Source organism: Anas acuta, chromosome 1 (assembly GCF_963932015.1).
Source record: "Anas acuta chromosome 1, bAnaAcu1.1, whole genome shotgun sequence".
Classification (NCBI taxonomy): domain Eukaryota; kingdom Metazoa; phylum Chordata; class Aves; order Anseriformes; family Anatidae; genus Anas; species Anas acuta.
In genome coordinates, this window is record NC_088979.1 from 101,351,167 (window position 1) to 101,366,886 (window position 15,720).

The 15,720-nt window shown below is 33.8% G+C and overlaps 1 protein-coding gene across 1 annotated transcript in view; it reads left to right on the plus strand.

The window, feature by feature from the left end:
• The first annotated feature begins 3,351 nt into the window (after nucleotides 1–3,351).
• The window catches only part of TMPRSS15 (transmembrane serine protease 15), a 54,815-nt gene continuing 42,446 nt past the window's right edge, over nucleotides 3,352–15,720 (plus strand). Inside the window, exons 1-8 of the mRNA XM_068690196.1 lie at nucleotides 3,352–3,580; nucleotides 5,660–5,790; nucleotides 6,229–6,296; nucleotides 7,135–7,176; nucleotides 9,841–9,983; nucleotides 11,764–11,808; nucleotides 12,465–12,515; nucleotides 13,942–13,986. Of these exons, the coding sequence (XP_068546297.1) occupies nucleotides 3,436–3,580; nucleotides 5,660–5,790; nucleotides 6,229–6,296; nucleotides 7,135–7,176; nucleotides 9,841–9,983; nucleotides 11,764–11,808; nucleotides 12,465–12,515; nucleotides 13,942–13,986 (670 nt within the window). The 5' untranslated portion in view covers nucleotides 3,352–3,435. The remainder of the gene's footprint in view (nucleotides 3,581–5,659; nucleotides 5,791–6,228; nucleotides 6,297–7,134; nucleotides 7,177–9,840; nucleotides 9,984–11,763; nucleotides 11,809–12,464; nucleotides 12,516–13,941; nucleotides 13,987–15,720) is intronic.

Below are 15,720 nucleotides of genomic sequence, written 5' to 3' on the forward strand. Positions count from 1 at the left end.
CTTGATCCTTGTCCTTTACCTACTAATTTTGTCAATCAGCATTATCAGTCAAGTTAAGAGTCTGATTCCTTCCTGTGTGCTATATCTGTTCCTACCTCAACCTATCCTAGTTCTCACAGAGAACTTTGCATTGGTGTGTTCTTTCATTACTCAGTTGTCAGTAGTGTTTTAGTTTCTCATTACTATTATTGTGATATTGTTCCCATGATCCACTACTTTTTCTCCTTACAATAAGGGACATATAAGGAAAACACATTTATTTAGGGATGCAAAAGTGACTAAATAATTCAATATTGACTATATAGCTTATTTGCAGAACGGAAGCTCACCTAGTTTTAATTACTTAAAAATTAGAGTCTGTGTTAAAACTTTTATCTATTAGATTGCTTTAGTCAATGAAGAAAGAACAGTTGCCTCAGTGAGGGAAAATTCTTCCCCTCACCATTAGATCTCTAAAGTTAAATGAAAGTCTTTCTCTTTCAGTGCTTGCTGCTAGCTCTGTATTGACTTCTGCTGAATTAAAGCAGAAGTCAATACAAGAAGTTCATCACAGATTTCCTTTCGGGATACTCTTAATCTGCCCCACTTTTTATTATAATCTATTGAGATATGCATCCCTCTGATTCTGACTTAAGATAGGATTCTCTGATTCAACATCGGAACTTCTGGAAAAGTACATGAATGTTGCACTTAGCTACGTGAAGTTAGGAAAAGTAGTGATTGATACAGAAAGGAAATTCAATCCTGACATGCAGAATTTTTCTGGATCTGCTTAAACAAGGGGAAGTTGAAGATTCTTGACAAGATTCTTGAAAAAAAAAAAAAAGTAAAAAAAAAGTCTTACAGGTTTGGGGAAAGGTAATATATTCTAGCTTTGCCTTCTGTGCAGATTTTATTTTTTTCACCACAAGAATTACAACTGCTTATGACAAGAGTTAATTTTTGATTACTTTCCTGATATGGATTAATTCAGATGGAAACAAATTGTTTCCCAGCAAGCCATTTAAATCATTTCATTGAACAGTTAATATTAATACATGTTTCTGAACGCTCTTCAAAGTTTCAGTGAAATCTAAGGATTTTTATTTATTTATTTTGATTCTATGCTTATTGGAAGTCAGAATTTAAATTACGAATGCACAAAGCAGCATAGATATTAGTTCATGAAATAGTAATCTAAAATACCTCATGATCTATTTTGCCAGAATCTTAGCACGATCTTCCATGTAAAATAAATGTATCAGTTATTTGATTTCATTCAGTTGCCCTTTGCTGAATTATTTTGTGCAGTATACATGCTGTCTTTATAGTGATCATCCCTGTGAAACTCTTATTTCTTGACAGCTGTTTATATGAAAGTTCTTGGGTAGTCTCAGACAACTCCATAAGCAGATCTTCACACTGCCAATAAATCTTCCAATGTGAGAAGACCTGCCAATGCGAGAAGAACTTAACTCCAGATTTTTCAGCAGTTGTCATTCAAATATAAACATAGAACCCTATTTTGGGCAGTGCTTAAGGACTGAAAGGAGAGATCAGTGTCCAGCTGCCTTCTCTGCCTTCCTACCTTGGACATACCTTAAACTAGTGAAGCTCTGTATCACCTATGCCATTGGGAAGTTGTACTTGTTACATGACTCTGAAATCTCTTTGTTTGTGTATTAGATCAAACTGTATGGCTTCAGAGGGAAAATGAAGACATTCCTCCTTCACAGCTTTCACTTGACTAAAAAGTACAAGTCTTTCCAAAACTGCTGTTTTAATGATCACTTCAGGGAATCAGGTCAGTCATTTGTTGAACATTTTTGTGACCTACAACATAGTATTTTGACCATCCCTAGACCAATTTAAAGAAGAGTTACTTGTATCTTTAATACAATATGCACTTCTAAATTTTTTGGATCTTTTCTGAGAACATCAGGATAAAAAATACCCATCCTAGACAACTGAAGATCGAACAAGTCCACTAAACTGGATTATCCTGGAAATCAGTGAAATAGAGTGTATAGAGTATGAATAGAGTGTATACAAAGTCTGTGTAGTCTTCTGTTAAATCAGAACTCATCTGCCAAGCTACATCTTGCTGCTGCAAATATGTTTTGCAAGACATTTACAAAAAAAACAAAACAAAACAAAACACAACAGTAGTGTTGTGTATTATGACATTCAAAATCAAGCAATTTTAAGTAGTGGGTTACACAAACAACTACGTTTTTAACTACTGTAAATACTGATACCTTACTTAGTAAATCAGATGTTTTTCATTTCATACGAAGTTTGACACTGTCACATATTTTCCTCATCCTCAATATGTGCAGTTAGAAGAGTTAAAGATAAGTAATGTGCATTTATTTATTTTTTATTTATTTATTTTGATGTACAACACTGCTGGAAAGTTGTGCTTCTATATGAGTTCCTATTTAAAATTCTGTTTATTTTGTAAAAATAGGCTCTTATTCTGCTTCTATGCTTCCACTGCAGATCTGTTGATTTGTTCTTCTGCCTCCTGGTATGAAAGTCTTCATAGCAAAAGAGACAAATCACACAGTCGTCTAAAAACATCTTCCATAAGAAAGGCAATTTCCATTTCATTTTGACAATGGAGGGCAAGTCTCTGTAGGTAACCAAAACATTTTCTCACAGATTGGTAGCCATTAATAGAATGTCAGGCATTAGGTGTGTTTGTGATAGACTGGATATTAGAGGAATTATCTGAACACAACATTCTCTCCTTTCTATGTCAGCAGACTTTTCACCCTGTACTGGAGAATGATTAAACAAGAAAATAAAAGCAGCCCAATAAGGCCATAAATCCTGTGGAGCTGAAGATGTGGATGCAATATAAACCAAATAAATTGTGAATCTGTTAGGCTTCTACCTCATCAAAGGTAGAGGCAGAAGCCTAACAGCCTAATCTAAAATTTCACCAGTATGACTTCAGTAAAGTTTCTGAAAAAAATATTGAATATCAATATTTAAGTTAGCTTTTTAAGCAGATTAAAAAAAAAAAAAAAAAGATATGGCTTTCGCTATTTTTCTCATAACTGCAAGTGCAAAGAATTACCAAAAAAAGCACGTAGAGACTGTAAATCCAACAACATTATTTTATTTTAATTTTCACTTTTTCACTTTAAAAAAGTGAAATAGTGCAAATCTGGTAACCACTCTTGTATTTTTGTGGTTATGTTTATTTTTTATCTGGAACAGAAACTTTATCGCTTCCTTTCTGAAGAGATTTCTTCACATTTGCATATCTTGTGCGTAAATATGACTGTTCAGCAATGTTGTAAAAAACTGTAAATGAAGTTTTATGGTGTATTTAATCTACAGGCGTCTCCTATAAATAAACAGATATTCTCGTGTACTATTGCCCTCCTTTTCACATTATTTGTGTCTTATGTCAGACCTTAGTTGAAACAGGTTTTCAAGACAGAAATGAAGCCGAAAAAGTCATCTGATGAGAAATATGTTCCTCTTAGTTGCTATGAAATTTGGTTTGTTTCTTTGCTTGCACTTTTTGTTTGTGTTTGTGTTGGGCTTATTGTACTTTCATGGTTAACAATCCAGGAGTTAGAACGAGGTAAGTAACCTTTAACCTGTTCAGGAGTACATCAGTAGAAGTTCAGACTTTGAAGACAGTGTCATTGTAATTCTATTTCATATTTCATGCTATGCTTTTAATGCTTTTGGATAGTTGGTTTGTTTTACACTTTCCTTCTTTCCTCCCCTGGAAATTGATGTAAACAAAATAAGCAAAAATACTTGAAGTATGTACTATGAAGTACAAAAAGTACTTGAAGTATGTCTGAAGTAAAATAATTTTCATGTCATAGACTTTGGGAAAGGCTTTTGGAATGCAATTGACACTGTAAGGCTTTGGTTATTCAGTCATATTTATCCAATTGTGAACATAATATTGCAAATTGTTTGTGAATTTCTGCTTTTTTCTCCATGTGTAATGTTTGACTCTTAAAGATAGTCATAATCCACTGGAGTCTCTGGGGAATTTTAAGGTGTTCTACTGTTCTACAACTCAAAATATTTTTTTTTTTTTTTTTTTCCATCTTTTAAAATTTATTGGTGTGAGAGAGATCCTGCATTAGACAGTCAGCTCCTAGCCTTGTGTAAAGTTAATAGGAGGTATTTCTTCCTATCTAGACAGTGCTCACAATGTGATAGTCACATTACTTATGATCAAAGTAAACTAAATTTAAAAAATCTACGTAGCAAGATTTTGAGATGGAACTGAAAATTTGATTTAAAGGTTTTTTGAGGTATATGTTGACTGTGCACTGGAAGGCCACACCTGGAATGCTGTGTCCAGTTCTGGGCTCCCTAGTACAAGAGAGACATAGAGCTTCCCGTGTATCTTTCTTTTAGAAGATGCATTACTAGGAGATTTATCACATATAACTAATAATAAAACACTTAAAACATTATGTATGTCATGTAACAACAAAAAAAAAAACTTTTACTGTTTTAAAAAAAATGTTTAAATAGATTTGCAGTTGATGAAAGGGTAAGTGGCCTTTAAAGCAGCTCAAAGTAATCTACTGTTACAGGTTGATATTAGGAAATTGGTGTCACTAGGTTGTGCTGTCCATCACAAGCTGTTTCTCAGTTATCTGTTGGTTTGTTTGTTACTTGTTTGTTTGTTTAATTAAAACTCGTTTGGGGTGTTAATACCTTTAAAAACAACCTAAAAATACCACTGGTAATGAAACTGGTAAGCAAAATGTTTTCTGTCAACCACATGTTAATGTCTTATTCAGGTCTTAATCTAAAAATTTCCAGTATGTTATACAGTGAGGATGCATTTTTAATGTAGAGTGAATATTTTTATGTATATCTCATATGCTATAGCATATTAAAAATCATGATCAAATTTGCAGTAAGAACCAATTATTTAGTTTTGTATAAATTCTCCTGGCATTTCATTTATGCAGTGGTAGGACATTTCAGGTCAAAAATAATTTAACTAGTGTGAGACAAGTGTTTCCAGTGTTATCATCAAAAACAATCTACATTTATATAAAAGCAACACTACTTTTAATACAGAAAATGTGAAGCAGTAGTTTTTAATATTTTTAATCAAGAACACACACACACACGCAAAAAAAACCAACAAATTCACAAACCATCATGCTTCCAGTGTCTCCTTGTCCCTTGTGCTAGACATAGATTGACATGCTGCACAGGTTCATAGAATCACAGAGTAGCTGATGTTTGAAAGGACCTCTGGATGTTATCTGGTCCAAGTCCTGTGCTCATGTAGGTCCACCTATGACTGCTTGCATAGACCCGTGTCCTAAATGCTTTTGAATATCTCCAAGGGTGGAGACTCTACAGCCTCTCTGGGCAACCTGTTCCAGTGCTCAGTCACCCTCAATGTAATACCATTCTCCTTTATCTGTTCACAGTGCTGCCGAAAAGTTCAGCATTTTGTATGAAATAGAAAATGAGAACCAAGGACAAATAGTTTTCAATATCTATTTACAATTGTAGATACTGTACTTTAGTTGAAAATTGTCTCAAAGTTTTTTTAAAATCAGTACTAGGCAAATATCTCAATACAAAGCAAAACAGGTAAAAATTAGTCTATTGATGATCATTATTTCTATATAATTCAAATTACTTAATTTTATTTTTAATTATCCAGTTGAAACAGGTGGGAATAGTCATCTCTATGTGGGAACATTTAAAATAGTCTCTGGGACAACATTCACTCCTTCTTTGTACGATAGATCATCAGCTGACTTCAAAATCCTTGCCTTTGATGTTGAACAGTTGGTAAGAACCTCTTTATCTCTTAAACCAAGAGTATGTGATAGCTATATTAATTTCTTTATGTAACCTGCTGTTGATGCTTTTTTATTCTCTCCAAAATGTGATAGTTAAGGTCCTAAGCTCACTCAGAACTCAATATATTCTTTATCAGTGAAAATCTGTGAAGCATCAAAGAAAATGGTTGCTTCTGTAGTCAGAAGTAAGCAGCTCTAGGTGGCCCTGCTTGAGAAGACGGGTTGGCCAAGTTGACCTCCAGAAGTCTCTTTCAAGCTAAAACATTCTGTAATACTGTGATATCAGTTGTTCTTTCTATAACTGTGATATAATTGTTTTCTGTACAAACATAAAATGGAAAAAAGTCAGTATTAAAACCATGAATGCATTGTGCAACACTGTATTTTCCATTACTGTATTGGTTCAAGATTTCTCTTCTTTGTACAGATACAAGACATTTTTCAAGCAAGTATTCTGACAAATGAATTTGAGAGATGTGAAATTTTCCAGTTCAAGTAGGTACAGTTAAATTATACTTCTCAAATAAATGTTGTCAAAAGTCCTCATTTAGCTATTTCTCTCAAAAGCAGTTAACAATACCTTGCTTTTCAAGTCATCCTTTGTATAGCATTCCTTTCACTTCTTATGTCTTCAAAGTGCTGCTGTGGAAAGTTTGGCACAGCTGTGTTTCCCTGGGCAAAATTCCTTCTCAGATTCCTGTATGTCTGTGCCTTGACCAAACAAGGCTGAGGACTAAGACTAACTCACAATTTTGTCACATTTTCTATATGTGACAGAATTGCTAACCCCCCTCCCCCCCCTTTTTTTTTTTCACCAAGATTTTTTAGTTGTGCTACATTTGCAGGATTGCTGTTCTTGCCACCTAGAAGGAAGTTCAGGACAGTGATCTCCTGTTGGCATAAACTGAGATGAATGGAAGTGCGCTCAGATGTCCCTATGGACAAAGATGTATTTATTTCATAACCCTTCAGGTGTTTGCACGGGGGCTGTCACTTAACATCATGTAAAGGATGTAAATCTGCATCCTGTGTGTCTTAGAGAGTCAGTAAGATAGTAAGAGCTGCTTCATTTATTAAATTTTTTTGAAATAATTTTTCAATATCTTCTTACTTTGGTTGTCCTACAGAAGGCTATATGGCAAATATATATATATATATATATATATTAAAAAAAAATAAATCTGGTAAATGGAGTGAGATCTGTGGTATTAATTTCACCTGCACTGTTCTTCATAAGGTCTTGATTCTACAAAACAAGTGTAATGCTGTCTCCCACTATTTAACAGTTCCAGAACACTCTTCATAAACATTTTTTTTTTTTTTCCACCTACAGGAAGCCTGAAGAAATTCATGAAAACTTCAAGTCTCAAACTGGGTAACTACATAGAACAAAATACATAGGCAAGAGAAAAGAAAAAGGATATTACTTTAGAAAATTACTCTGTGGGACAGTGAATAATTAAAAAATGTATTTTAGGAGTCGATACGCTCTCTGAAGAGCATATGAAGTTTGATATAATCCATACCTTTCCTCCAAAAACATCCTTCAAGATTAGAACAAAAGAAAATGTAATAGTCCCTGGGATTGTCAATTCTGAAGAAAAATGGGAAAAGTAAGAACAGTGGCATAGATAAGAAACTAACTAGAAAAGAAGGTATATTGTTTTGTGCTACGCTTGCTTGTGAAAAACTACTTATACAGGGGGACTGATCTATATATTATGTGTGATCATATGTAACCTATGTTACATATTTTTTTAGCAGAAAAAGTATTTCTGCTAAAGAAAGGTCAGGTGACACACTATAATAAGCAGGAACAAAACAGAAAAGATCAGGGCTATAGGAGAACTGAAAGACCTGAAAGAAGGAATGAATGACAAAATTAGTTACCTTATATGCAAGATGAGGCAGTTAATTAAAAAGCGGTCATTACATGACAGTTGATGATGTTAATAGACATTTTCTCTGTAGAAAATATGAGAAAAGGAGGAAATCTATATATGACAATACAAGAGGTAGTGGGCACAAGCCCACAAAAGAGGACCCATCTGAACATAAAGAAAACACTTTTTGCTGTAGGGGTGACTGAGCACTGGAACAGGTTGCCCAGAGAGGTTGTAGAATCTTCCTCTGTGATGATATTCAAAGGCCATCTGGACATGGTCCTGGGCAAGCAGCTCTAGGTGGCCCTGCTTGAGAAGACGGGTTGGCCAAGTTGACCTCCAGAAGTCTCTTTCAAGCTAAAACATTCTGTAATACTGTGATATCAGTTGTTCTTTCTATAACTGTGATATAATTGTTTTCTGTACAAACATAAAATGGACAAATATTTAGATAAGATGGTTCAATTGAATGACCATTCTGGCAAAAGAAAAAGAGATATTTGCCAAGCACACGTATGCTGAAAATGAGAAGCAGATTTGAAATAGAGCAATCGTTTGATTGAAACAGTGAGGGCATAAAACTAATTAGAAAGAGGTGAAGTATGATCACATTATGAAGGGCTTTATAATAAGAAAGAAGTAGACAACAGAGGAATAAGTCCCTCCCAGGCTGTTGCCCCTGAGTGGATAAGATCCAAGTAGCAAAATTCTCAGGTTTCTGAGCATACAGTAGGCCATACTAAAAATTTTGGTATTGAAGATAAAGATATCTCAGAGCTAGTTGCTCAGGACTCACTTTATAAGCAATGGGGAACAAAAAAAAAAAAATTAAAAAAAAATGTTACTTTTAGAGTTTTCTCATCTAGTATATTTAAATGCCTTTTTAGGAAGAGATCAAAGAATAGCTCATTTCCTTCCATGAACTACAATGAAAATCTAGATATCTGCACTGTAAATATCTATATTTGGTCAAATGAATTCTACCTCTGTATCTCAACACTGAAACAACAGAAGTCACACAAAATCTGATGTCTGTGAAAGTTAGATCTTTCTTTTAATAAATCAGAAAATATCTGTCCTCATTTTTACTTTGAAATAATACTTGTTTATCTCATAAATGATTTTCTGTTTGACTCTTTTCATTAAATAAAAAGTTATATCCCTTCTGGCAACCTCATTATTTTACCCTTGAGACTCTGCTGAGTCACAAGGATAGCAATAAAGGCTTTTGTTTACTCAGCATGGCCTAGAGGTTATCAGAAACAAGTAAGAAATTAAAAAGGAGAGTTCTTCCATATACTGCAAACTGTGTTCAGCACAACTGCAAGCTTAATCACCCGGTATCAAAAAGCACTTCTGAGTCTGATGCCATTGGGTATTATAAATGCTTAAGAATAAAAAAGGTTATACCTAAAATTAAGTAAATGAAAAACAAAACAAACAAACAAACAAATAAACAAACAAAAAAAAACAACGATCATATTTTGACACTACCTTAGTTTAGCTACAAATATAGAATGTTATAATAGTGTCTAGGAGGGATGGAAAGAGACTGAATTCTAGATAAAATTCAGGGAATTATGGAACTTAAATATAGTTTAACCACTTATTTCAAAATATCTGATTTCAGTCTTTAATGATTCCTTATGAGAATACAAATAATCACACACAGTGTCCTTATGGATGCAGAATCCATACATGATGTTTGATATATAGAAGTGATTAGTTTGTGTTATGTTTTTATGATGTAAACATTTCAAGGTTCTCAATTAGTATTTTAGAGGTTAAACTAGGACACCTGTTCAATAACTAACCCACATCTCCTTTGGTTGACTTGAATTCAGCTCCATTGCAGCAATCGATATCAATGCTGTTATTTTTTCCTTCCACAGTGAATATAAGAGCTGCAAAAGAAAGAATAAATGTTTCTCTAACATTTAAAACGACCTGATAATTAAGAGCTATTTCTTCAAGTATTATGTTGACCAGCCAACACTTTATGGTACTTTGAGTTTTCAAATGGAATCCTGAGGTAGAAGGGACCCACAATTGAACCTTTGTTGGAAGGAAATATTATCAAAGTATTAATTAGCAAAATTTCAGATTTATTGCATTATCTTGCTTAACTAATCATCTTTTCTCTTTTATATTGCTAGTGTTGTTGTGATCTTCCACCTTTGTCTTACCCAGAGGGTAACGGTTGAGAAAATAAAAAATGAGTTGCTTTTGGGTATTGACGCAAATACAACTGATCTTGTTCAGACTTTGAAAATTGATATGAACAGCATACAAATCACAGGTAATGCTAATAAACATTTATCTTGATACAAAACTTTGAGAACTACAGTTAACATGTGTAATATCTTTGGATCCCAGCAATCAGAAAGATTGTTATGCACATGGGTGCACTCCTTCTCTACCACACAACCTATATGAGCAGGTGAAAGAACTTTGTCACCTAGAAAGTATGAATCAGCTTAGCATATGTTGACTAAGGAAGGAACAAAGGACAAATTAGTGATTTTCAAGTCATAATCACTGAATTTAATCTCTTTTATGTAACGTAACATTTGTAATTCCGTTGCCCCTCAAATTAATGCAATTAAGCCCCAATTGTGGTGTTTCTTTAAGTAAATGAAATTATCATTCTGTTTTGCTAAAGAATATGGAAAAGGGCTCAGCCTCACAGTACGTGAGGACTCATTTATTGAAAAGATGTCAAAAAGAAAAACAAACCGAATACAGAATGTATCTTCTGGAGAAGCATGCCCAAGGAATTGACTTCAAATTTCTCTGATACTTAGGTGAAATGTAAATGACTAAATTAGTGTAATACTAATAACTAAATTAGTATATAGTGCAGACTAAATACTGTAAATTTAAAGACTAAATGCTTTAGTGTTAGCGAGTAGTATAGACTAAATAGTGTAAATTTAAAGAGTAAATGATTTTAAATTCAGCAAATATGCAAACATAGTGATTTTATGCAAGTATGAGAAAAATTTTCAAAGCCTAAGTAGAAGCCCAGCAAAATCAATGGAAATCTTTCTTTTGACTTCAATAAGCATCCAAACAGGCCTTCATTGGAGGTAATGATAATATGTAATTTGAATCGTTTGAAGTGGAAGATGACATCTTAAGACCTGATGGAATTATTATTAAGTAGCTACCAATTGCTTAAGAGTGGGGCATCTGTTGTGCAACATCTTACCTTATTCCCTAAGGTGAATTCTTTGCTAACTGCTTCAGATATTCCAAGGGTAAACTCAGCATCTTGATATCTTTATTTTTCTTTACTACTTGCATCATGTATAAGTTGTTCTAAATAACTGCAAATCACTGTGGGAAGTGATTGCTTATTGAGCTTGAAAAATGCCACCAAAGGAAAATAATGAAGAGCCTTTTAGAAGGTTATATATCTATTGATGAACTTCCAAGTAGTCAAACTTTTCTTGATGTGCATCATTAAAATGTCTCTCTTTACATGAGATTTCATGTGTCCATTCCATCAAGAGTGCTGCAATAAAGAACTGTAACTAATCAAAAATCATAATCATACATAGCACTTTTACTTCCTATATGTCATTATGTTCTGCAAGAGAAGTTTTATTTCTGTTTCAAAGGGGGAGGGAAATATAACACTGGAATCAGGTATGATTTGCTTGAAATCAACTTCCACAGTGACTAAAAGTAACTTTCTTCCTTGCAAATCATCCCAGGTTGATTTTAACTTATTTATCTGATGTAAATACTGTTTATGACACAGGTGCTTTGAGAAGCTCCTTTGTGTCAAGATAGACATTTTCCAGATGAAGATATTTTATGTGTGAGATAATCAATCGGGATTGAAGATAGAAAGGAATTAAGAGACATTGTCTTCTCTGGAAGGTCAAAGTTTATGAAAAGGCTGGGAATATTGTGAAATGTTCAGAAGGAGGGATGCAGGACACTACTACTGATTCAAGAGAAATAGTCACAGCTCTTGTTTGTTGTTTGTTTTTCACCTTCATTTTCCTGAGTTGTATAAAACTAGATACTGCACTATAAAAGGAGTTTATAATGAACTTTCTTTCTTCCAGAGTTTGCTGAAAACCTTACTACAATGCTGCCTTTAACTTCATCAGGTCAGTATCCTTCATAAAACAGAAACTATTTTTTCTTATTAGTACAACAGAAGAAACAAGAATTGTTGTTCATGCTATGGTTACTGATATACTGAGCAGTGTTAATAGACTTTTCAAGTCTGACAGTTCCAAGTCAGAAATTGTTTGTTTATCAATCAAACATTACTGTTTTTTTTTGTTTTATTTTATTTTATTTTATTTTATTTTATTTTATTTTATTTTATTTTATTTTATTTTATTTTATTTTATTTTATTTTATTTTATTTTATTTTATTTTATTTTATTTTAATTTTATTTTATTTTTGAAGTTAGTGACCTGTATGGGACTACGTATAGAAGAATGATATTTAAAATGCACTAGGGTTCATATCAATTTTCTTATGTTTAGTCTAACATTTGACCATCATGATCAAACCAATTAAGGTGGTGTTACTGTATCATTACCTAAGCTGTGGGTTTGGGGATACCAAACATAGTGAAGATCTCATAAGATCTGAATATCTGCTTCTTGGTTCTGCCAAACAAACAAATAAACAAAACAAAACAAAACAAAACAAAACAAAACAAAACAAAACAAAACAAAACAAAACAAAAAACCAGGGGGGCTACAAGAGAGCACAAAGTAGAGTTCTAACACAGGGTTTGTGTTTGCCCAGGTTCAGGACAACTCACCACAAGCAAGTCCACAACTAAGTCCACAACTCCAGGTAGGTAACCTCATATGGGGAAAAGCAGGGTGGCTAAATGAAACAGCCTGAGATCTTAGAATTAGACTGTTTTTGTACGTTCCGTTCTTATATGAATTCTCCCATCCCATTCCTGCAAATATACAATATGCAGATTTGCCTTTTATTTGACTAGGGAGACCTAGTCAAAAAAAAAAAAAAAAGAGGGAACTTATTAGACTGTACATTCTACAAAAAATGTTTCATATATTATACACATACTGATATGATAATATTGTTTATCATTATTATTAATATGATAATATTGATATCACAATATTTATACACATTTTGAATGCTAATTTTTGCTTCATAATATTTCTTCATGGTTTTGGTAAATCTGTAACTGATAGCAAATTCTCACATTGCCTTTGATAATGGAAAGACAAAGCTATTCAAATCTTTGAAAACATCCTCCAGTCTTATTAAATGGTGAATTATATATGATATTTATAAGCATTTTCAAACTGGTCTAATGTATTTACTGCCATTTCTTAGTTGAGTACAGAAATCATATTGCAATGTAGGGTAATTTGCTGTTTCAAAAAGAAGTCAAAATATTTTACTAGAAAATGTTAATTTCTTTACATCCAGTAGGTGGCAATGCTGTATAGTTTTATGAATTGAAGAATAAAACTAGAATTGATCATGTCATTTTTAAACAATGTTTTCTTGTGTATTAGGCTGTACAAAACATACTCTGAGATTATTGGTAGAGGTTTTGTTGTTGGTCTAGAAAGCACAGTCCCATCTCTGGTCACCTCCAACAGTTGTCTTAAATATTTATTTTTGGTTTAGTTCAGGTACCAGTTGGATTCAAAATGGCAGCTCTTTTGCTTTACACTCTTTGTGTTGCTAACATGTAAAGCATTTTGTAAAGCAGTTTGAAACGCTGTGTTACATCCAAACAAATTCCAGTCTTTGTCACTTATACTGAATATATTACACATATTTACTTAATCTGATTAAAGACTTGCATGAAAAATCAATCAATCAATCAATAATGTCTAGAGGATGCAAGAGACTGCTGTTTTACAAATTAATATTTCTTCTGCTTGCATAAGAAATTTTAGCTTCTACCTCTGAGCATTTAATGAAGTAAAGGAGCTATGTAGAGAATTGTGCATTTTCATAATATTTAATAGAATGTTCAAGAATTATTAAATTATCCTACTTATCCAAAGCTGATATTATCTGCATGTTTGTGTTTACTTTAATATGGCCTACTACTGAGTTCTGCAGATATTTAAGACTTTTACATATAGTTTATAATCTCTGGATGAACATTTACATTCTAACAAAATGCTGTCAGTGAGATTCAACGGTTTTTAACCTTCATTTTCCTGAGTTGTATAAAACTAGATACTGCACTATAAAAGGAGTTTATAATGAACTTCCTTTCTTCCAGAGTTTGCTGAAAACCTTACTACAATGCTGCCTTTAACTTCATCAGGTCAGTATCCTTCACAAAACAGAAACTATTTTTTCTTATCAGTACAACAGAAGAAACAAGAATTGTTGTTCAGTTGGTATAACTTAGCAAAGCTGCATTGACTGTAATTGAGTCTTGACAGGTAGAGTCCATTCAGTGATAGTTAGCTGATCTTCATCATTTCTGACCATTTGAGAAACCAGTGATCTGAAGTCTGTAAAAAACTGTAAGAGTTTAATTGGAGGGTCAAAACAAAAGTTGGATCTCTGTCAAACAACTGAGTCGTAAGCTGAAGTCTTTACAGATTCAGACAGGTAGATGACACTGCCCAACCTCATGCTATGGTTACTGATATACTGAGCAGTGTTAATAGACTTTCATTCCACTGACAGTCTGGAAATCTTATGACAAGCAAAGATAATACTTGATGTTTTATGAACAAAGTATTTTTCAGTAGTCTAACATTTAGTCATTGTTGAGTAGTCATTACTACTCCTTATTACCAATGGTACAGCTGAAGACTGATAATATACTGTTTTTCTCCTACCTATCCCTTCCTCTGATACGCTGTTTCAATGTGCCTGTGAGTCCTAAGGTCTAAAGCAAGAAGAAAATGGGAGTGAGGGGAAGGTGCCAGAGGAAGGGGGAAGGGAGCTGGCATCCCAAGCTGGAACTGGAAAAATGTTTCTAGCATGGATTCCCTCCTCCTTGCTCTGAGGAAACCTGCTTGAGGTCACAGAATCATCAAATATCCTGAGTTGAAAGACACCCACAAGGATCGTCGAGTCCAACTTCCAACTCTGTTGTTTTTGTATGCTCACTAACACTGTTGGTTTCTTTGTTTTTTCTTTTTCAATTCAAAGCCCACATTTTACCCTATGTGGTATGTTTACATCTGTTGGAACTTGGATGTGCTCTCTCCTTTGAGCCTAAAACCAGCTTTATCCACCTCACATGTTCCTTAGATTGCTTAGCGATTGACCGCATGAGATTTGTGCTTGTACTACTGATGCCTTGGGCACTGTCCTATGCTTTTATTCTTGTGGCTTTTGTTATCAGCTTGCATGTGCACTTTTGGGAGCACCTGAGACAACCCCATTTTTTTCTCAACACCCTTCAAGGTGTAACTTCCTGATACTTGTCCTATTAGAAAACCTGCTCGTGCATGCATCGATGTTTCAGGTCATTGAATGGATCATTCTTCCCAAAATAATGGTCCATTAAATGATGCATAGATAGGTATGTATATAGGTAGATACATACGTATATAATTCTTTACAAACTACTGTGAGGCTGTGAATGATGTCCTTCCCTGAATGCAGCTTTGTGAGAACCATCCATCCAGATGCACTCTCCCTGCACCTTCTGCTGGGCTCTCCTCTTTGCCAGAGGAGCTGTACCCTTGCGTTTGCTGACATGGATAGAACATTACTAGGAAGTCTTCTTGCAAGTTTCTGCACTAGTATGTATAGAAAGGCAGGAACATCTAACAAAAGTAACTGTCTGTAATGTCCAATGATCAGCAACTTCTGCCAGCAAAAGTCATAAACTGGTAGTATAATATAGAGAAGTCCTTACTGTACCTCCTACTATTCCTTCTAGCCCATCATCTCATCTTCTGAGAGAATCTGTTGACTGTTATGACACACAAATTTAAGTATATTATATATATATATAATATATTAAGTAAAAATAGTACAGAGGCATACTAATGCAAATTCAAAGAGGAAAAAGTGACCTTTTGAGAACCAGAAA